General features: G+C 40.2%; 2 protein-coding genes across 2 annotated transcripts; one reads left to right on the top strand and one right to left on the bottom strand.

Moving 5' to 3' along the window:
- Positions 1–8,970: 8,970 nt before the first annotated feature.
- On the bottom strand, positions 8,971–9,357 carry LOC141247490 (uncharacterized). The gene has a single exon (XM_073669222.1). It carries the CDS (start codon positions 9,355–9,357, stop codon positions 8,971–8,973), a length of 387 nt encoding a protein of 128 aa, XP_073525323.1.
- Positions 9,358–16,284: 6,927 nt separating this feature from the next.
- On the top strand, positions 16,285–21,441 carry LOC141247489 (uncharacterized). Its single transcript, XM_073669221.1, has 5 exons — positions 16,285–17,432; positions 17,520–17,640; positions 20,248–20,541; positions 20,627–20,832; positions 21,174–21,441. Exons 1-5 carry the CDS (start codon positions 16,285–16,287, stop codon positions 21,439–21,441), a joined length of 2,037 nt encoding a protein of 678 aa, XP_073525322.1.
- The last annotated feature ends 363 nt before the right edge of the window (positions 21,442–21,804 follow it).

The following is a 21,804-nucleotide window of genomic DNA, read 5'->3' as shown; positions in this document are numbered from 1 at the left end:
CAATAGTGTGAAGCGACACCACTAGAGAGTAGCATTGTGCGTGCCATCTCTTGAAGTGTCCTATTCTTGCGCTCAACCACACCATTTTGCTCAGGGGTTCTAGGGGTGGAGAAATTATGATCAATACCCCTATCCTCACAAAATGATAGGAACTCACCATTTTTGAATTCAGTTCCATTGTCAGAACGAATTGAACAAATGGGGAGCCCTAGCTTCTTTTCCAGTAAAAGCGCAAGAGCTTGAAACTTTGCAAGGGTTTCGCTCTTGTGCTTCAAGAAAAGAGTCCAGGTATAGCGAGAATAGTCATCAACTATTACAAAAATATAGCGATTACCTCCCTTACTCTGCGTTCGTAGTGGTCCACATAAGTCCATGTGGAGAAGCTCAAGGGGAGCTTTAGTCTGCACTACCTTGATAGAGGGAAAGGAGCTACGAGTCGCTTTAGCCTTTGAGCAGTCTGAGCATGAAGTCATGGATTCTACCTTGATGCGAGGAAGACCACGAACAAGATCTTTGGACTGAAGCTTGTTGAGTAGATGTAGACTTGCGTGTCCCATTCTCTTGTGCCAAAGATTTGTTGTCTCAGTGAGTGTAGCTAGACAAAGGTTGCGCTTAGGAGAGAAGGAGTGGTCGAAGAGGTAGGTGTTATCTATGCGCTTGCCCTTGAGAAGCACCTCTTGTTCAGGGTTGACCACTGCACACTCAGTTGTGCTAAACCATACCTTATTACCTCCTTGGTCGCATAGTTGTGCTACACTCAGTAGATTGAACCTGAGGTTCTCTACTAAGTTTACATCTCCTATCTGAATAGCGTTGTTGAGATGCGCTCGTCCTTTAGCAATGATCTTACCTTGTTTTTTGTCACCGAAGGAGACGTTGCCTCCTTCCTTAGCTTGGAATGAACGTAGTAACTGTGGATCACCCGTCATATGGCACGAGCAACCGCTGTCGATATACCACCTACATTTCATCCCAACCTGCAATAATAGAGATCAAGCTTTGATCTCCCATCGAAGCTTGCGCTCCGTGGGAACATTAGACATAGCTATTTCTGAGCTAGTCTTTTGGACTGGCTTATAATAGCTAGGATCGTTCAGATCTAACACAATGTGAGGTCGCTCTGGACGAAGCGCACCTCTGTGTCCTGAAGCGCATCCGTGCTCAACTGAGGACTGTTGAATACGTGTGCGCTTGCCTTTATTTTTAGCCATTTGCTTATAAGGCTTACTCTTAAGAACCTTAAAGTCTCTGCACTCTCGTTTGTCATGTCCATTTTGACCACAAAAGGTACAGTAATGGTTACCTCTTACATAACCATACTTTCCCTTTCCCGGTCTAAATGGTTGTTTCTTCTGCAAGACGGGAGGCTGAGTTGGGGTAAGCGCTTGTTTCTTATACAGATGATGCGCTTTTCCCCCACGAAACCATTCTTTGGTTTCTGAAGGTTGTTCCTCAAGTACCTTAATCCTGCTCTTTAAATGAGAGTTTTCACTCTTGTAAGCAGTAAGGTCTTGTTCAAGTGATTTGATCTTAGAAGATATTTCACTTGCTTGAGGAGGAATGGAGGAGGAGGAAGATTCCTGGGGGTCATAACCCAATCCAGGTCTAGCTTTAACGAAACCTGTTTGAGAAACAGATTTTGTTTCAACTAACTTTGTAAGAACATCAAGCTTTGATATGATCTGATCAAACTTAACGTCTTTGGTTGAGACAGAGTTACCTTCTAACCCTTTACCATGACAAAGTTCACAAGATTTAGAAGGGAGTGTGTTTTTGTCATGTAAATGTTTAGAAAGCTCAACCAGTTCTTCCTTAGCATTATCTAGTTCAACATGCCGTGCTCTAGCATCAGTTACTAGAGACTTATGTTGAACCATAAGCTCTTTTAGAAGATGGACAAGATTGCGCTTGGGAAGAATGTCAAGGTTCAGGTCATTTACCTCAATCTCAGATCCAGAGTCTGAGTCAGATGCGGCGCCAGCCATTAAGCACATATCAGGTTGCGCTCCATCGTCCGAATCATCATCAGATTCTCCCCAAAGAGTGACGAAGGCTTGCTTGGGGGGCTGTTTTGAGCTGGATCCTGGATTCACCTTAGGATGAGGGCACGCTTTGGCGAGGTGACCTTTCTCATTGCAGTTGAAACAGGTGAAGTCCCTGAGGTCGCGCTGCTTATATGTAGAGTCGCGCTTTTGTTTGTTGAAAAACTTTTTCACAACTTTGGTCATCATAGCAACGTCCCTATCATCGTCGTCTTCTCCTTCTTCATCATTTTCAAGTTTTTGAAGAACACGAGACAACTTGAGCGCCATCCCTCTGTTCTCTCGTTCTGATTGTTTTTCCTCGTTGTTCTTGATTTCCTGCACTTTAAATTTACCTGCAAGCACAGAGATAGGCAAATTCCTAGTTTCCTTGGACTGAAGAAGGATTTGCTTGAGGGTTGTATACTTTGAGTTCACTCCATGAATGAACGCCATAGAATACTCCCAAGCTTTCTTCTCCATTCCAGCAGAAAGCATCTTGTCATACAAGATTTGGCACCGGGAATGATAATCAGAGACGAGTTCAGTTTCCCCCATTCGAATGGAACAAAACTCGCGATTAAGCTCAAAGATACGGTTGTCCTTCATATCATCACTGCCAGAGTGCATGTTTATGATAGCCTTCCACATATCTTGAGCAGTGGGAAGGGACATTACCTTGTCTATATCTTTTCGTGAAAGGGCATTAAGAATGAGCTGTCGCGCTTTAGCATTCTTCTCCATAAGCTGGTACTCTTTTGCTTCCCATTTCGAGTCATCCGCTTCGGAAATTTTCTCATCACCTTTTTCGATAATCTTCCAGCACTGGTAGTCGGTCTGCTGGATGTAATTCCTCGTCATAGTGAGCCACCATTCAAGTTCGCCTTCGACAAGGACATGGGGCTTGGCGAGAGAAATACCGAGGTTGAAGCTGGCCATCGTTCTAGACTTGAGAACCCTTTTTGAACCTGCAAAAGGATTAGTGCAAATAGCTAACCTGTAGCTCTGATACCAATTGTTGGTTTTGAAACACGTTAACAAAGTATAAAATACGTTTTTTGATCAGCTATTGTCTTTTGTCTCTAAGGTTCATTAAGCCTTAGATGCGCTTCACTAGTATTGAATTGCGCTTTCGATACTTGAGATGCGCTTGACCAATGTAGAACACTTAGTAATGAATTTACTAATGTCCTTTAAGTGCGGAAGTGGTCAGACGACAATAAAGCGCGCTTTAAGTTGTTAGAGCGCACCTATATTTGCACACACAAGAATTTCCAAAGGTGAGAACCCTAAGCCACTAGCTGACTCGGGATAAAACTCACCACTACACTTGTATTGATTAAGAAGTGATTACAATCTCTTGCTTCAACACGAGAAGCTCACTCGTAAGCACTCTCTCTACAATACTCTCAATTCAGCTCTGGAGAACAAAGGCACTCTCAACACTCTCTGATTACAAACGAATTATATCTCAAGCTCTCTCTAGCTTCCTATATCCTCAACGTTTGCAACCCTTGAAATGAATGAAATAGTACTCTATTTATACACAAGTCCTAAGCTAACCCTATAGCTTAACCGTGTAACAAACTGAGACTATATAAAATGCCACCTCATCAATCCGTGTGCCTTGATCACTTCACCAGAATTAATCAACGGCTTGGAGTGATTTGGTTTTGTTCTCCATGTGTTGATCCACGCCACATAAGCAATCCGTGTGCTTTTAGCTCTAACAAACTCTTGCCACGCTGGCGATCCCTGGAGTAGCGTCCCAAAGAGTGTGAAGTTCTTCTCGCACCTTCCTGTGCACGCAACTTGCACTCTCCCGCCTTACCAGCCTTCGAAGCGTCTAGATTTGTTCTCCTGTGCTCTGGCACACCCTAAGCTTCAGTGGAACTTCGTGATCAACTTTCTTCAACTACATTCAAGCGCATCCCTATGCCCTCGAAGCTCGATCACTCTTACTTCTTGGTCTTGAATGGATTTATTTAAACACCGTTTGCGAAACTAACTTTCTCCGCTTGGTGTTAAGCGCGACTGTTACCAGTCAAGCGCATCTCTAAGTGACTTAAGCGCATCCTTACAAATATGGCAATGACCTGGAAGGCTTAAAAACACTAAGAAATTAAACATATTAGTTTGTTATCATCAAAACACAGAGAAATACATTGAGCTTTAATATTCCTACCAAAGCTCAACTAACAATAAGGAACTTTAAACACTATTTGTCGATGGCAACCCATTGAATTATATATTCTAACTTAAAGTTAGGTGAACGTTATTAATCACTTGTGAATGTAAATTAGTTCGATCTTCCAAGTGAAAAGATGATATGCAAGATCAATTTTTATTTAGACATATATAATATGACCATAAGTTTCAAGGATACTAAACTCATGTAGGGGTGATCGAAACATTGGACTTAATTTTTAATATCAATATAGTCAATTATTTAAGAGTAAATTAGAGTCTTCATATTCCTTGGGTGGTTCAAGGATTCAAATGAGGACTTAACACCATCATATACCAGTATATGATTTTTCACATATCATAGATAAATTTTATTTGGTCATATGATATATAAAGTGGGAGAATAAAATCAATAAAGTAGTCTATTGGTTGAGCATGAGGTAGCTCAAATTGTATACTAGAACGATTTTATGGAGTTGTCGACCATATCGATAGGGGCTTAGCCAGGATCACCTTTCGCGGGAGGCCAAATGACTAATCAAGATTTATTTCCAACGAAATCGAGCGATTTTTTTCTAAAGAATTTTGTAGCAAAAATATGCATAACACTATTAGACATACCGAATTTTTGTTACAGAATAAATTGTTTGAAAGCTCATAACTAAAGCTCGAACACACAAGAACATAAACAAATTCATCAATCTAATTTATTCAAAATTTAATTTAAATTAACATATCAAATCTAATAATAAGTGAACTCATCAACTTAAAATCCAATTGCGAAGCTAGAGATGTTTGTTTGGAGGGCACAAACTAAATTTAAATATATAGTTTATACTTACAAAAATTAGAATAAATAGAATAAATGCATGCTTACATAAATTACAACAATTTTTAAATGAAATTTATACATGACCAGTCACGTGACAGACCCGCCGAATCGTTTGATCATTTAATAGAAAATTGAGCAAGCACCTTGTCATCTTCCCTATATTCAACGATATTTAACAAGTTTAATTTCCTTCAATAACGACTATAATCAGGCAGTATAACTACTACATATAATCGTTCCGTTGGAGGTCAAGAGGGGATTAGGCCCCTCCTCGTCTCAATGTGGCTCCTCCATTGCATATGGATTAGGCAAAATTTCATTCCATAATTAAATTTGATTCGATTGACAATGATACATTCTCCCCATTGAAGCTTATCTCTACAAGATTGATAAATATATTCGATGTACGTCCTATTCATCCCTAAACAAACTAAAGTAATGCATCAAAGGAAAAGTGGGATTGTACAAGGGGCATGAGCTTTGTGGATTATTGTATACCTAGAGCTTATTTTGGGTGATCGCTTGGTATCAAGATAATCATTTTATTGAGATAAAATCCTAATTTTGGAGGAAGTGGAGAAGACGGCTATAAGTATAAGGCGTTGTAGGGAAATGCAAATCTTCGATATGACTAGATTCATTGGATTAGTGAAGAAGAACTCGAAGTTCAAACAAATCATGCACTAAAGGTACAACATATTATTGGTTGCATTCACTAACTAAAATGCTAGCTCATTTTTTTGATGTTCTTGTAGTAACTACAAATCAATCATTCACAAGAAAATACTTAAATAAACTTGAAGTGTAGAAGACTGTAGTTTGATGTCCTTCAAAATTAATTAGCAGAGTTAAGTTGTTGTTAATATATTTACGAATGATATCCAACGAGATTGAGATATAATGATCAAGAAATCTCGTATCCAAAGTTACATGAAATGACTTAAAGTACAAGTAAGGGTTGTTGGTTACAATCCATTTTGAAAGGAATCGAAATTGAGATATTCTTTAACAATATCCTTATATATATAAACACTTATAATAGAAGTAATATGTATTGATGTTTCTTGGAAAACGATAAAAGTTAATGATGTTGATTGGTAAAGTTGAGAATATTCAACTCACGCATACTCAAATCATAGTATATGTTTTGACCAAATGTATGTATAAATACTTAATTTCATTATATGCTTATCTATATTGGTTTGCCTTTATGGAATTTTCAAATGAGAGGGAGAAATACAACTGCACTTTTTTTTCTTAGTCTTTTTTTATTCCACTGAGTTTTATAAGACAAATTTTTTAATGAGGTAATTAGTAATATACATCCAAGGGGTAGTGTTATAATATTATTATATTGAATGTATATTAGGCATGCTTATGTAAATCCTATAGTTAGCTAATGAATCAAGCTTTGTAACTCCTATAAAAGGTTCTCATTAGAAGCCTAATAACACAAGACTCTCTTCACTAATATTTTTCTCTATTCTCTTCATTTATGACAGGAGTAATATTATATCTATTTATATACCAATTGATAATTACATTAATTTTCATATCCGCTAAGATCTAATTAATAAAACTATCATTACCTTTTTATCAGCACTAACATAAATTAAATTAACTTTAGATAGGACTAGCGAAAATTACCAGATTTTGAAAAGTTAATTAAATACTTATACTTTGAAATGATGATGAAATAAGCTATAATCATTTTAATGTATTTTTTCCTAAAACTAATGATTTATTATCCTAGGATTATACACAGACCCGTTCAAAGACGGATAGGCATGTCCGGCCCGTCATAGAATACGGTCGGGTTTGAACACCGATTTTTTCTTATCCGAGTTGGACATGAAATGTCCATATTAAAATGAAATGGACATAATTTTAGAAAAAAGTCCAAGCGGACAGGCCCGACATGCCCATAAATTTTTATAAAATATATACTTACTTATGACTAACAATAAGTGGTGAAGTAGAGTAAGAATATCACCCATATTATTGTTATTAAAATAAGTAAAGTAAGTATATCGTCAAAAATTAGGATATGTCTCACGTATATAAACCACATAATAAGATTTGATGATTGAACTCTAACAATCTATATTGATTCTTTCCAGCAAACACATAAAAAATCGACTTTCCAACCGTATTTTTAGATTTTGTAAAATTCTAATACGCTATTTCATAGGTTTTTAGGTTGTTAATTTGTATATTTATATATGAGAAGATTTAATAAAATAGGAAAAACGGGTATCATGTTGGTCAATCTGCCGTCAAAAACACAGTACACAGGTATGGATATAGAAATTATCCCATTTTATATGGGCGGATATAGCTAGGCTAGTATAAATGGATAAAATTAAAAATTTGACCTGGCCTATATTCATCCCAAACCTATCCATGTACAAATATATTTTTACACACTTATTAAAGAAGATATATTTAAACATATCTACTCTACTTAGTCTTAGTAAGAGAGAATTTCTAAATACATTCCACCTGATTTGAATGGTAAGATCCTGAAAAAGAAAACTTTTTTAAAATGATAAGATTTTCTTAATAAAACAATCTTTCGTATCCTTTTTGTCAAGAATGAGGATCATTGCTTTTGCTATTAATTATGTTTTTTTAGCAACCAAACTTCCACTAATACATTCCAACACAATCAGAATTACAGAGTTCGTTGAAAACATGTGAAAATCCAGGATCGAAATCACAATACATCATTGTCGGCGGCTTCAAACTAGCTAAGAAATGTGCCGGTCTATTACCATCCCTACGAACATGCGTCCAAGCGCACTCGCCACAGCTCCTAGCCATAACCCCAATCTTCTGCAGTTCCATCACAGCGCGCCTCCCCACCTTTTCTTCTTTCGAATCTTATTAATAACAGCGTACGCATCCGATTCGATACATATTTTCCGGAATCCTCGTTCCATGCAGCATTGAAGGGTCCATCGCACCACCTCAGCTTCAGCAATCTCTGGATCCTCAAAAACGTCGCCCGTCTAGACCCCAAAAACACCACTCTCCCTGTCGAATTTCTGGCGACAAAATCCGATATCCATCCCATCTTTCTTAGAAACTACAGCATCGCAATTCGCTTTTATCCAACCAGTAGTTGGAAGTTGCCACTTTTCAATTCACACCGGTTTTGTTCCACCCATGTTAACGTGCAACCTGCTTCTCTGAAAATTCTGCAGCATCTGGTTACACTCTTGAACAACACTATACCTCCAAATCCTTCCCTTAAAATAGTTTCTAATTTCGAGCCCTCCGAGCCCGCCAGCAGATCAGAACCCACAGTTCAAAGTCCTCGCCCCTCAGATAGTGTTGTGCATTACAAACCACTTCCCACATTGAGTCCCCCCTTCTTCCCCATTTGCTCAGCTTTGGGCATACTTTCCATAATGCAGTTTGTTCCCGGCACTTGAAAATTGCATGGATAGTCGATTCCACGCCACCACACCACTCACATTTAGCATCTGGGGTAATGTTTCTCCGCTCCAGATTAGCTTTCATCGGAAGGATCTCCTTACATGCCCTCCAAAGGAAAGATTTGACCCTCGGCGGCACACATAGGTCCCAAAGCTTCCTCCACATTTTCTCATTACCTGAATCCGAGGTCGAAGACTCACTCTCCACTTTTCTTAATTGACCTTTGATTAAGAGTTTGTAAGCAGACCTCACGTTAAGGTGGCCATCCTTCGCGTAGTGCCAAACTAGTTCATCACTACATGTTGGGTCCAAGAGTGTAATACCGAGGACCGTATCAACATCAGAAGCTGCAAACTCGGCCATATCTTTTCCTCATTCCGCACTCTCTATCCTAATCTATATATTCGATGAGCTTTACCAGCGGTGGACATCCCGTTCTACTGACAGGTTTGAATGAACTTGGTCTAGGGAGCCACCTATCTTCCCATGTCATGATATTGTTTCCATTACCCACCTCCATCGTAAGCCTTGTTTCAACACTTCTCTACCAGCGCAGATGCTTCTCCATGTATAGCTTGGGGATTTACCATCCGGGGCATCAATGAACTCCCCACGAGGAAAGTACTTTGCCTTTAAGAGCCGGGCTACCAAAGAGGAAGGGTCTTTCAAGATTCTCCACCCTTGTTTTGCAAGATGACCGAAGTTAAACATACCAAGATCTCTAAAACCGATACCATCCAAGTATTTTGGCTTGCACATTCTCTTCCATCTCAACCAGTGCGTCTTCTTGGAGTTGCTAGCATTGCCCCACCAATAATCACATAAAATCTGCTCAATATCCAAACAAAGGTTGTCCGGGAGGAGAAAGCACGACATCGTAAAATTCGGAATCGCCTGGGCGATGGACTTGATGAGGAACTCTTTTCCGGCTTTAAAGAGCATTCTGGTGTTCCACCCGCACACCTTCTTTAGTATCCTTTCTTTGAGTGACCAAAAATAATTTCTTCGATCTAACCACCATGGTTGGCAACCCCAAATATTTTTCGTGTTTCTCCACCTCTCTCACTCCCAATCGTGATTGAATTTCCATCCGCCTATCCAGCTGCACATTCTTGCTAAATGAAAGCTCCGATTTCTGGTAATTCACCTGTTGATCGGACGCTTCTCCAAATGCTTGGAGGATGCTAACAAATTCAGCACTTTGTTGACAGGTATCCACTACAAAGAAAATGTGCGAAACCGAAGGTTCATCCTGCACAATTCGGATGCCATGGAGTCTACCAGCCACTTCGCTCCTCTTGATCATTCTCGAGAGGGATTTAGCGCATAGAACAAACCAAAATGGGGAAGTCACCCAAGGTCCTCAAAGAGTGCTCCATGAATGTCTATTCCACCCTATCTTACACCTTTGCTATATCGAGCTTAAGAGCCATATAACTCTTCTTCCCCTTTCGCTTTGTCTTCATATGGTGGAATAACTCGAGAGCAACCAGCACATTGTCGGTTATGAGTCTCCCCGGGACAAAGGCACTCTGAGATTCGGAAACAATCTTGTGAAGACAAACTTTCAGCCTGTTCGCCAAGATCTTAGATATTACTTTGTACAGAACATTACACAAGCTAATAGGTCAACTCCGTCATCCTGCAAGGCTCGTCTACTTTTGGAATCAAGGCAATGTAAGTATCATTTAAGAAAGTGGGAAATTCAGCACCATTAAGAACAGAGAGGATGAACTTAGTAACCTCGTTCCCAATCACATGCCAGAATCTTTGAAAAAAGAGTCCCGACCTGCCACCACGACCCAGAGTTTAGTTGGATGAATAGAAAAGAAAGTATCTTTAACCTCTTCTTGCATGAATGGGGCTAGGAGCTCCTTGTTATTCTCATCTGACACAATTGGTGCAATACCATCACAAGCACACATGGATTCAGGTTTGAACGTAGATTCAAACAAGCTAGAAAAATACTTTCGTGCGACATCCTCCATTCCCCCATAAGTTCTCCGTTCCATCCCCTCCTCAGCGATTAATTTTTTAAGGTGGTTCATTCACTTTCTCCCCGTGGCTTTCCTATGAAAGTACGACGTGTTACTATCTCCCCATTTGAATTCATTCGCTTTAGATCTTTGTAGCCACATTGCCTCCTCCCTCCCCATTAGCTCTCTTTCCTTCCCTTCAAGTTCTTTCCTCCTGCGAATCAGATTACCATTCATCCCCTTCTTGTTCATAGCCCATAACTCTTCTCTGATTAACCACAGTTGTATATTAACATTCCCAAAACATTTGTAATCCCACTCCTTGAGGTCCCTAGCACACCTAGCGATCTTAACTCCCACACTCCCCTAGCCTATTTCGTCCGTAGAGCCCTGCCAAGCGTTTCAAATCACCTCCCCGCACATATCATCGTCCAACCAAATTGTTTCAAAACGGAATGGTCTCGGAACCTTCGGACCCTCGATTGAATCCATTTCCTCCAAAATACACTTGTTCGGAACATGGTCAGAGCCACATCGCTCCAGATGAACTACGGATGCATTTGGGAAACTACTACACCATTCTTCGTTGGCAAAAGCCAGGTCAATCCTCTCTTGGATGAACTCCTCCCCTCCCCTCCCCTACCATTGTCCCACGTGAACCTATGACCATGAAAACCCAATTCTCGTAGTCCGCATTCCTCCATCACCGTTCTAGAATTCAACACCTCCCTCACATCCACTTGTAATCCTCCACGTTTATACTCCATATTGAAAAGTAGGTTGAAATCCCCAAGGCATAACCAACCCTCATGCGGGTCTACACTGAGCCTCGAAATCAGATCAAGGGTGCACTGCTTTTTCCCATGATTTGCCCATCCATACATCCCTGTCAAACGCCAAACCTTCCTCTCGACGTTGATCGACACAAGGGCGTCGATATGATGTGCCGTATAGGACACCAACTTCACATCAACACATTCTTCCCACATTAAACTTAAACTACCTGACCTTCCCATACATTCAACATGAAAACCATACTTAAAACCCAGTCTCATCTTAATTTTCTCCATATTCTTACTGTTACAATTATTCTCCATAAGAAACAACAACTTTGGGGCATTCGCTCTCACTAAATTAGTGAGCCTAGTAACCGTCAAGGCCTTCCCCATCCCACAGCAGTTGTAGCTAATGATACTCATTATTCCCGACGGGGGAGGAAACTCTCCTCCCGCGCCGATGCCAATCCAGTGTTGTCCAACTCCATTCTCCTCCTTTTCTTCGTGCCTCCTATACTCTCCTCCACCTCCACCGCCGCAGCTATCTCCATTGGGTCCCCGATTGTTTTCTCTTTCCTCTTTTGCCCCGCTTTTTCCTCATTACTCTTGGTTGCAGCTTCCTGTCGTGCCCTCCTCTTCCACTTCTTTTCCTTCTTTTCAGTCTCCTCTGACTCACTCGGGTATGTGTCAAACTCCCTGGTTCCTCTTCCGTTCTCCACGGACTTTCCTTTCTTCTTATCGTTTGTAATCGCCAACAACTTTGCATTAATCTCCTTGCCAGACCTCCCATTTCCCTGTTTCCTCACATCAGCCCCTTTAGTTCCTCCATCAACTTTCTCACTATCGGTAACACTTTCAGTTTCCTTCCTCAGCATCAACCGTTCCACCTCTTGTGCAGCTTCCTCAATCACTTCTACACCCTTCGCACCCTGGCACCAATCCTCATTTTCCTCATGCCAATCGAACTCCTCCGGCAAACTTTGAAGGGATTTTCTGACTGAATTAGAAGACGAAGATGTGCTTGTTCCCCCTTTGATTTCCTTCATGGCAAGATGCACTTCTTTGTCTCTCGACCACTCCTGTGATGTTCTCTCCATCATCTTCATCGAAGAAGCTCTCATCCATTCCCCATATTCATTCTGAAAATTTCTAGCACTTTCATCCTCACAATCGATATCAACGTGTCCCAACCTTCCACACGCATAACAGAAATTCGGTAATCTTTCGTACTTCACCTCAATCCACATTTTCTCCCCCCCCACCCCACACTGAATGACCACACCTCTTCCCAGAGGTTTAGTAATGTCAATTGACACCCTTACCCTAATGAACCTCCCGCAGAGCAGTAAATCCTTTTCATCGACTTCAACAACTTTCCCCATTGATGCCCCCAATTTCTTTGCCATCTCCAGATTATGCATCGGCATCGAATGTCATAAAAACAAACCCAGAACACAGCAGAAACAAATTTCATCTGGGAGGGTTGATCGTTACCTGGTTCTTTCAGCATTAGAAGCGATTTTTCGAATGCCCACGACCCCCCTTTCAGAACTCTGTCCTTCTCCAACCCGTATGCGAACTGAAACAGGAATAGGTTATTCCTTATTTCCCGGAATGCAAATCCCTTCTTCAATTTCCATTCTCCCTTCATTGTGGATCTAAGGGCAAAAGTGTTAAAAGGCCTTGAGGTAATCAGGGAACCCACCAGTATTGTCGTATTCGTCGGACGCTCCGCGACTTGTTCATTTGGGTCCTCCACCACCGTAATACATTATTCAGCAGTTAGATGTAGATTCCTGCTATTACCCACTTCATCCATCCTCAGCCTCGATTCCATTGTGTCCCTCTGCAACCGACCCCCTTACGGGAGCAACTACTCAAACCAACCTTGTCAAACCTCAATCCACGTGACTTGATCTGAGAAACTCGCACAAATTGGCGAGGACAACCCAGCCCCTTCACTGAGAATGGAAGGGATGAAAAAGATGAGACACACAAAGGTGCACGACGACGAACTCTCTCTTAACCTAGGGTTTTTTTAGAATATTAATTATGTTAAGAAGAAGCAAAAGGTGCCTTAGAAGAGCTAGAAATGGAAGTAGGACAACACAAAAATTCAGAAAAATAGAATCTGATTGGACGGCTAAGCAAGCATGTGCATCCGCAATGGCATTAGCAGTACACTTTGCATGTTGAAGCTTGATGACAAACATGTGGAAGTCCGTTTTAACCTCCTTTGGAGGCCCGTTAATCTCACATATCATGTTTGTGAATGACATCCTTCTTACAAGGAAGCATTGATTGTTCAAGTAGAATAGATCAATTGGTGCTTAGAGCTCTTTTGTCATTCTTCCTCAAGCAGGTAAGTACTTGTAACTCTAAGATTTTTGCGTCTCCTAATATTTTCAGTCAAGTTAATTGATCAAATTAGGAGTGCAAGTGGGATGCAAGTCACCGAGGACCTTCACATCTACCTTGGGACCTTCACAAGTCTATCAGGAAATGACGTTCGAGCCTCTTTTACGAAACATCAACGCTCGACTTAGTGGTTGGAGAAGTCGACACCTTAGCCTTGGGGGTCGTGTGGACCTTGCCAAGTCAATGCTCAATTCTCTACCGGTGTACACAATGGCGGCAATTCCAGTGCCCATTTCCACGTGTGACAAGATCGGCATGGTCACTAGATCCTTCATTTGGGGAGATTGTGAGTGAGTGAGGAAGATGCACATGGTGACTTGGAATGAGATTAGCAAGCTGATAAATCTTGGTGGGCTTTGTATTAATAGAATGGTTGAACTTAATCTTGCTCTCAATGGTGAAACCGCTTGGAGAATTTTACATGGCAGTGATGATCTTTCGTGGTTGGAGAGTGAAAAGAAGTCACTCTCCAACCACTAAGTCGAGCGTTGATGTTTCGTAAAAGAGGCTCGAACGTCATTTCCTGATAGACTTGTGAAGGTCCCAAGGTAGATGTGAAGGTCCTCGGTGACTTGCATCCCACTTGCACTCCTAATTTGATCAATTAACTTGACTGAAAATATTAGGAGACGCAAAAATCTTAGAGTTACAAGTACTTACCTGTTTGAGGAAGAATGACAAAAGAGCTCTATGGTGAGAACTTATGTGAAAATATTAGGAGACGCTCGACTTTTGTGAAAAGAAGTCACTCGTGGATCATTTGGAGAGCTATGAAGTGTAGCCTGGGAGTTGTCATCAACAAGGGCTCGTGGAGGATGCTTGGCAACAACCAACTAGCCAAGTTTGCGGCTCCACTTGTGGGTCACTAAAAGATGGCTTGCGCAGTGGGATCTTTCTCATATTGATGAGCAGTGTGTCGAGACTATGGTGAGAACTTATCAGAAACATGCTACGAGCTGTAAATATTTCCTCTTTAAGAACGTATTTCCCTTGGAGGTAATGGTCCAGATTGCCGCTCACAGTGTTTGAGAGGTGAGTGCTGCTCATGATTGTCTCTCTTGAACGCATTACCCAAATGGTAACTTTAGTGTTGCCTTGGCCTATGACACCGTTCATGACAAAGGTAACGAGGCTTCAATTAACTTTTCTACTTTTAACCATATTTGGAGATTGAGAGTACGGGAACGAGCACGATTTTTCACATGGTTAACCATCAAGGGTACCAATGCAGAGAGATTGAGAAGTCACTTTGCTAGCATGGCCGATTGTCCTCGGTGCTCGGGGACACCATGATCTTTTTCCCATGCATTGAGAGACTGTTTCGCGGCTAGAGATTTGTGGGAGCTCTTCAACTGAGCCTTGTCCTCTCGGACTTCTTCAACCTAGATTTTGCGGTTTGGATGAGAGAGTACCTTACTGTCACACCTAATGGGTTTCCGAGACCGAATACTTTTACTACCGTCATTTGGCATATCTAGAAGTGGAGGAATAGATGGGTCTATGACTGAGAAGAATTTGTGGCGACAATGGGGACTGTATTCAAGCCTTGTGAAGCTGCCAGGGAGGACAATGCGGTTGGCATGGTGAGACAAGTTTCTATGATCTCTTCGTATACTCCTCTGAATGGTTGCATCAAGATTAATACTGATGGGGCGATCCATACGTCAAGGAAGAGCAAGCGCAATTGGAGTCCTCGGAAACACTCAAGGTAAGTGGATTGGTGGTTTTTTTCCCATAATATTGGCATTTTATCACTTCCAATGGCCGAGATGTCAGGGATCGTCTTAGGCATGACCATTGCCTAGAATCTTGTCTTCAAGAGGGTTTGTTCCGAAACAGATTCGAATTAAGCGCTTTTGCTTCTAAACAAATCTATGGATCGTTGTCATCCCATCATGAGTCTCATTGCTACAATGAAAGGCTGAATTTGTAGGGAATGGGTTTCCCAGGTCCGGCATGTCTTCCGGGAGACCAATCTAGTGGCGGACTCATTGCCTTCCCCTGATTTTGGTTTCCACTTGTTATTTCGTCTATCGTCTGCTACAGAGGGTGTTTATGGAAATTCTGGATGAGGATTTAAGGTGACAAGCTACGTCACGTTTAATCCTTTTACAGTTCAATATTTTTAATATTAATATATATTGTGAGAGCAACGCTCTTCTTTCTAAAAATGGAAGAAGCTGTTTTTGTTGTTGCTGAGTGTTACAAACATGGCGTACCTAATCATCCGAATAGAATAGAGATTAGAGTTAGACAGACAAGTTTTGAGCTCCATTATGTTGGGATATCTTCTTAGCTGGTTTGGTAGTTTTTTAACTTGATAATGCTGTGTTTAACGATTTTGTCACTTGCCGAGTGATTCTCGGTCTCTCAGTCTTTTCTTATATAACAAAATCGCTGTCAATCTGTCGATTGTAAATAATCATATATCAATGATTAAAAAATGTTTCCTTTTTCCTATGTTACCGCCACTCCCTCCCCTCTCTCGTTTGTCCTCTCTTCTTCTACTTCTATAAAACCCTTGCATTGCATTCTCCGTTAGCTGCATAAAACCATCAGACAACCATCTTTCCAAAACCTTCTTATTCTTCATTTCCATTCCCGTGTTATTCACTCCACAGGGTCCCCCACCCATGGCAGCCATTGGAGGAGGTGAGATAAACCTCACCTCCAAACCCCAACAGCACGACTGTGCTATTTCGATTCCTCCAGACCAAAACCTTAATAAAATCCCCACTGAATCAGGTCCGGGTTTGAGCCGCCGAAATACTTTCAATAGATCCAAATCTAGAGTTGGCGATGCCGAGACCAATGTTCCTTCTGCAACTGGCTCTCAACGCATTAGCGGTTCAGGAAGGAAAGGAGAGGGAAAAGATGGTCCTGATGAAAGAGAGGTTTACAGGAGGGTGACTGCTCAGTTGAACGCCCGCAATCAGATGAGAATGACAGTTAAGTTTCTGGTTCAGTTCGTTATCTTCTTCACCATTTTGACTTGTTTGGTTTGTAGCTTCACTGTTGAGGGTATGCGCGGGGTTAAGTTTTATGGGCTTAGGCTATGGAAATGGTTTGTGCTTTTGATGGTGATCTTCTCCGGGTTGTTGATCACCCAATGGGTTGTTCACTTGGCTGTCTTTTTCATTGAGTGGAAGTTCATTCTGAGGAAGAATTTGGTCTATTACACCCATGCTTTGAAGAAAAGTGTTGAGGTTTTCATCTGGATTGCTGTGGTTTTAGCCACTTGGGTTGCGTTATTCAAGTCTGACGTCCATCATTCATCTTCCAAAGCCAAGAATGTTCTTGATTTTGTGACATGGTCACTTGCATCCTTGCTTATTGGCTCTTTTGCGTGGTTGATGAAGACCACTCTGTTAAAGATCCTCTCAGCCTCATTCCACTTGAACCGGTTCTTTGGCCGGATTCAGGACTCGGTTTTCCATCATTATGCTCTCCAGGTCCTCTCTGGTAGGCCTGTAATGGCGTTTACTGTGCCGCCACAGCCTACTACTTCTGAAAATGCCAAGTCTTCAAAAGAGAAGAAAGTGATTGATGTTGGGAAGCTTCATCAAATGAAGAAGAACAAGGTTCCATCTTACACCATGCAGCTTTTGGTTGACGTAGTCTCCAATTCGGGCCTGTCTACCATGTCGGGTATGCTTGAAGAGGATCATGTGGAGGGCGGTGTTGAGCTTGATGATGATGAGATCACCAGTGAGGAGCAAGCTTTTGTCACTGCTGTTAGAATATTCGAGAATATCACCTTTTATAAAGATGAAAACAAAGAGTAATTTGCTTAATTTTCCTCCTTCTCTTCCTCCTCCTTCTTCTCTACGATCACTTAGTTAACAGTTTTAAACATCTGTTTTTCCAGCTTTATAGAGAGGAGGGACTTCCAGAAGTTCATGTTGGAGCAGGAAGTGGATCTTCTGTTCCCGAATTTTGAGCCAAATGAGAAAGGGGAAATAAGTATAACAGCTTTCAGAAAGTGGGTGGTAAGAACTATCTCTCATGATCAATTTGGAGTTTATTTGGTGCGTGTGTTTTTATAATGATTTTATTATTTATAAGAAATTTTTATTTGGAATTATCTTTGATTAAAAAATATTTTGAAAAATTCATGTATCTATATCTAATTATTAAAGTTGAGTTTTGCTCTATCATATATCAACCATTCATTGATCAACGTTAACAATGTATTTAAAAAAATTATTAACATATATTATTTGGTATCACATCAATAATACATTTAAATTTTTTTAAAACTCACTTAAAATTAATCTTTAAAAACATGAATTTCAAATCTATGAAAAAATTAAGATTATATACTACTAAACGTTGAATCCTCAATTTCTTACAGATTTATATGATTTTCTTTTCATTTGAAATAAAAAAATATGTGATAAATTATGTTATTATTTTCTATAATGAGAATTGTATAATAGTCTTTATTAACTTTTTATTTATGCATCTACATTAATATTTAAAATTATCGCTCCCATGATCGACACAAGTCTGAGACTAGTACTAGTCTAATAGTGTAAAAGTTTATGTATTTATTAAAAACTAAATTCAAATAGATTAGTTACTTTAATATTAGTTACTTGTTTTAAAAAGGTAGAGTATGTGAAAAAAGATTAAAATTAATTTGTTTGAATGTAAAATAGTTTTATTAAAAAAGTTTTATTTTTATTTTTTGCAAGTCCAAATTAAAGAGCTTGCTTTTATTCCTCCGTAAAATGTAAACTTGATACTCCCTCCATTGATATAACAGGTCATTCTAGGGTTCACAACAAAACTAAAAAAAAACATAATTTGATTGAAACAAAATTAAGAAAATTGATTTTGGGACCAGATTACACTTCCTTATTACTAAGAAAGCCAAGAAGTTAATTGACTTTTCAAAAAGGGTCTTTGTTAAAAATCACCCCTCCAAATAACTATATTTCCTAAACCACTGTCATATTATATATTTGTGAAAAATTAATTTTTAATGTCTTCTTTTACTAAAATCACACCTCTTCCTATGTTTTGTTAACAAAATCGTTAGTGTGCGTGTGTGGGTGTCACGCGCCTGTTTAATTCACTTTAACTTATTTAATTGTACATGCCATGAGTTCGTTATTTCACAGGGTGATTTCGTTAGGGTTTGTGGGCAATTGATTTGGGGGTTTTCAAAAGAGTGCAATAAATTGAGTTCATGGCATGTACAATTACCCGGTAGTGTTGAATTAGGGCTCAATTAGGGCTTCGATTGAGTCGGTAGTGTTGAAATCGCGGTCGGCGACGCCATTTGAAGTAGCGTGGATGAGAAGTCGGCCGCCGGAGGGAACTCCGACATGGGAGGAAAAGGTGCAGTTGACGACAACGACGGTGTAGACTCGTCCGTAGCCCCAGTCGGGAAGGATCTGTGTTCCGGTGACGGAAACAGATGCGGAGGAGTTGTGGGTTTGGTACTCGCAGAGGTAGGAAGGGCGGCCGTAGACATGGAGTGGCTTGGAGGATAAGGAAATGACAGAAAAAGAGTTTGGGGCGCCACGGTAGGCGGACATTAGGATGAAAGAGTATGCGGCGGCTCCGACGGGGTTAAAGGAGCGTTTAATGACGCCGGAAGGGAGGAGTTCGGCGGATCTGAAGGGAGGAGTACTGGAGGAGGAAGTGTTAGTGGTAACATTATCAGCGACGGCGGTGGTGGAGGAGAGGCAGAGACGGATGTCGGAAGAGAAGCGAGAAGGGAGGAGCTGAAGGAGAGTGGCGAGAGAGCAGAGGAGGAAGAGAGCAGTGACGAGGAGCTTGAGCTCGGCGGCGCAATTCCGGGCGAGGCCTACTAAAGCTTCTTTTCTCCTCCGCCGGCGGCGAGTACTTTCTCTTTCAATTTCTTCACCATGATGGGTTGGACTCGGTCTAAAGCAAAAGGAGGTGAGTTGGATTTTGTGCAGGAATGGCTTCGAAATCCCAACGGAGGAGGAATTAATGTGGGGAATAATATTGTAGTACTCACACACACCCACACTAATGATTTTTTTAACAGATTATAGTGAGAGGTGTGACTTTAGTAACGGAAGGCATTAAAAGAGTGGTTTTTGACAAATATATAATATGGGGGTGGTTTAGGGGAATATGGCTATTTGGAGGGGTGGTTTTAGGCAAAAGACCCTTTCAAAAATTATACGTTTTTATTAATATTTTATAAAAAAAAATAGCTTCATTTCTTATTTATGTTCTATTTTGTACGAAGAAGCCAACCTACTCCCACTTATGATGAGTTTCGAGTCTTCAGTTGCATGTGTCCACACATTTTTATGGAGGCTTCATTTGCTAATTAGTAGGTTTATTTGTCAAGATTCATGTTAATTTAGAAAACATTCAATGCTCATCTCGAAACCATTGGATTACCATGTCCATTATCGGCGAGGTTCATTTGGTGTCCTAAAGATTGACTTTTCGAAACTAATTTCTGAAAATCTTTCTTGCAAGTTTCGTGGGAAAATTTATATATTATTTTGGCAGGAAAAAATAAATCGGAGAGAGTATATGTTTTGTCGTCTTGGAGTGGTTACTCAGCAGGAATTCTGACATTGTAGTTATATTCTTTTCCACAGGTGAAGGTATTCAAAGACCGACAACAGTTACAACATGCTTTGAATGACAATAAGACGGCTGTTAAGCAGTTGAACAAGATTGTCACAGCAATCCTTCTTGTTATACTCTTCATACTATGGCTTCTTCTCACAGAGCTAGCATCAACAAAGCTACTTCTCTTCTTCTCATCGCAACTTGTTGTAGCTGCTTTCATATTCGGTAACACGTGCAAGACTATATTTGAAGCCATCATATTCGTGTTCGTGACACATCCGTTTGATGTCGGGGATCGTTGTGTGATTGATGGAAACATGGTACTAATCTCCCTTAAGATTTTATTTACAGCTTCTCTTGTCTTGTCTTCATAAGTCAACTGTAGAAATTTACTGTTTTCTGCAGTTTGTGGTTGAGGAAATGAACATCTTGACTACCGTCATGTTGAAACCTGACAAGGAGAAAGTTTACTATCCTAATTCTGTTTTGGCTACGAAGCCAATCAGTAACTTTTATAGGAGCCCAGAAAGTCAAGGTGATACGGTGGAGTTTTGTATTGATTTTATGACTCCATTAGCAAAGATTGGAGAGCTTAAAGACAGAATAAAGATGTAAGTGCCTTTCTCTCTCATCTTGATAAAATATGGGTTTGGGTTATATTAGTATATCATGCAAAATATGCTATGTTTCAGCTGATGACGTAGTAAGCTTGTCTTATATGCTAAAGATGCTAATCGTGGTAATCATCAAGTTACAGTGCAGAAAGAAATGTGGACATACTAGATTAAAGTAATGGGAAATCATTCAATGAGACAAATGATAATTCTTACTGCATTGAGTTTTTTTTTCCATACAAGAATCACCCTAGCGTTGTAGCATTCATTATAACGACTGTAATCGGATTCGAAAAAGTGATTAGCATTATGTGTCTGGTTGCTATGTGTCCATACAGGTTTTTATTAGAGAATCCCACCATTTGGAATCCGGATCACAGTGTAGTGGTGAAAGAGATTGAGAATGTCAGCACGATCAAGATTGCTGTTTATGTTAACCACACGATTAACTTCCAAGACTATGGAGAAAAAAGTAAGAGGAGATCTGGATTTCTTTTAGAACTGAAGAAAATATTTGAGGATCTTGAAATTAAATACCATCTTCTACCTCAAGAAGTTATTTTCAGCAATGCACTACCTGTGGCCTATCCAACAAGCCAAATTTAAACCAATTGTTCATGGCTGAAGACTTCTTTTGCCACTCAGTAAGTGAGGATATGGTATAAGAGAATGTGTTTAGCATCTATTTGGTAGAAGTTTTTTTTATAATGTTTCAGTGTTTGTTGTCATCGTTTGGAATTTATGTGTAATAAAGTTTTGATTTATGTAACTATGTATGGATTTAGCTAGTTCATTTCAAGTGATGTTAAACAAAATCAGTTTCTCAACAACAACAATCTTCCAAGTATATTTTCGTTAATTCTGGATTTGCGGATTACGTAGTAGTACGAGAAGATGTTTTATGATAGACCTAAAAACACGTCAAAACAAACTAGATGTAAAAAAAAGTAATAAAAAGGATCAAAATGG

The sequence above is a fragment of the Phyllobates terribilis genome, unplaced genomic scaffold, assembly GCF_046119375.1.
Source record: "Phyllobates terribilis strain yellow unplaced genomic scaffold, ASM4611937v1 Scaffold_3012__1_contigs__length_94312, whole genome shotgun sequence".
NCBI lineage: Eukaryota > Metazoa > Chordata > Amphibia > Anura > Dendrobatidae > Phyllobates > Phyllobates terribilis.
This window is presented reverse-complemented; position numbering and strand designations above follow the sequence as displayed.

Bases quoted from the DNA above. Each gene is read 5' to 3' on its own strand.
- LOC141247490 (XM_073669222.1), bottom strand. From the start codon at position 9,357: ATGTCGTGCTTTCTCCTCCCGGACAACCTTTGTTTGGATATTGAGCAG.
- LOC141247489 (XM_073669221.1), top strand. From the start codon at position 16,285: ATGGCAGCCATTGGAGGAGGTGAGATAAACCTCACCTCCAAACCCCAA. The intron at 17,433-17,519 runs GTAATTTGCTTA...CTGTTTTTCCAG, and splicing joins TATAAAGATGAAAACAAAGA to CTTTATAGAGAGGAGGGACT. The intron at 20,542-20,626 runs GTACTAATCTCC...TGTTTTCTGCAG, and splicing joins GTGTGATTGATGGAAACATG to TTTGTGGTTGAGGAAATGAA.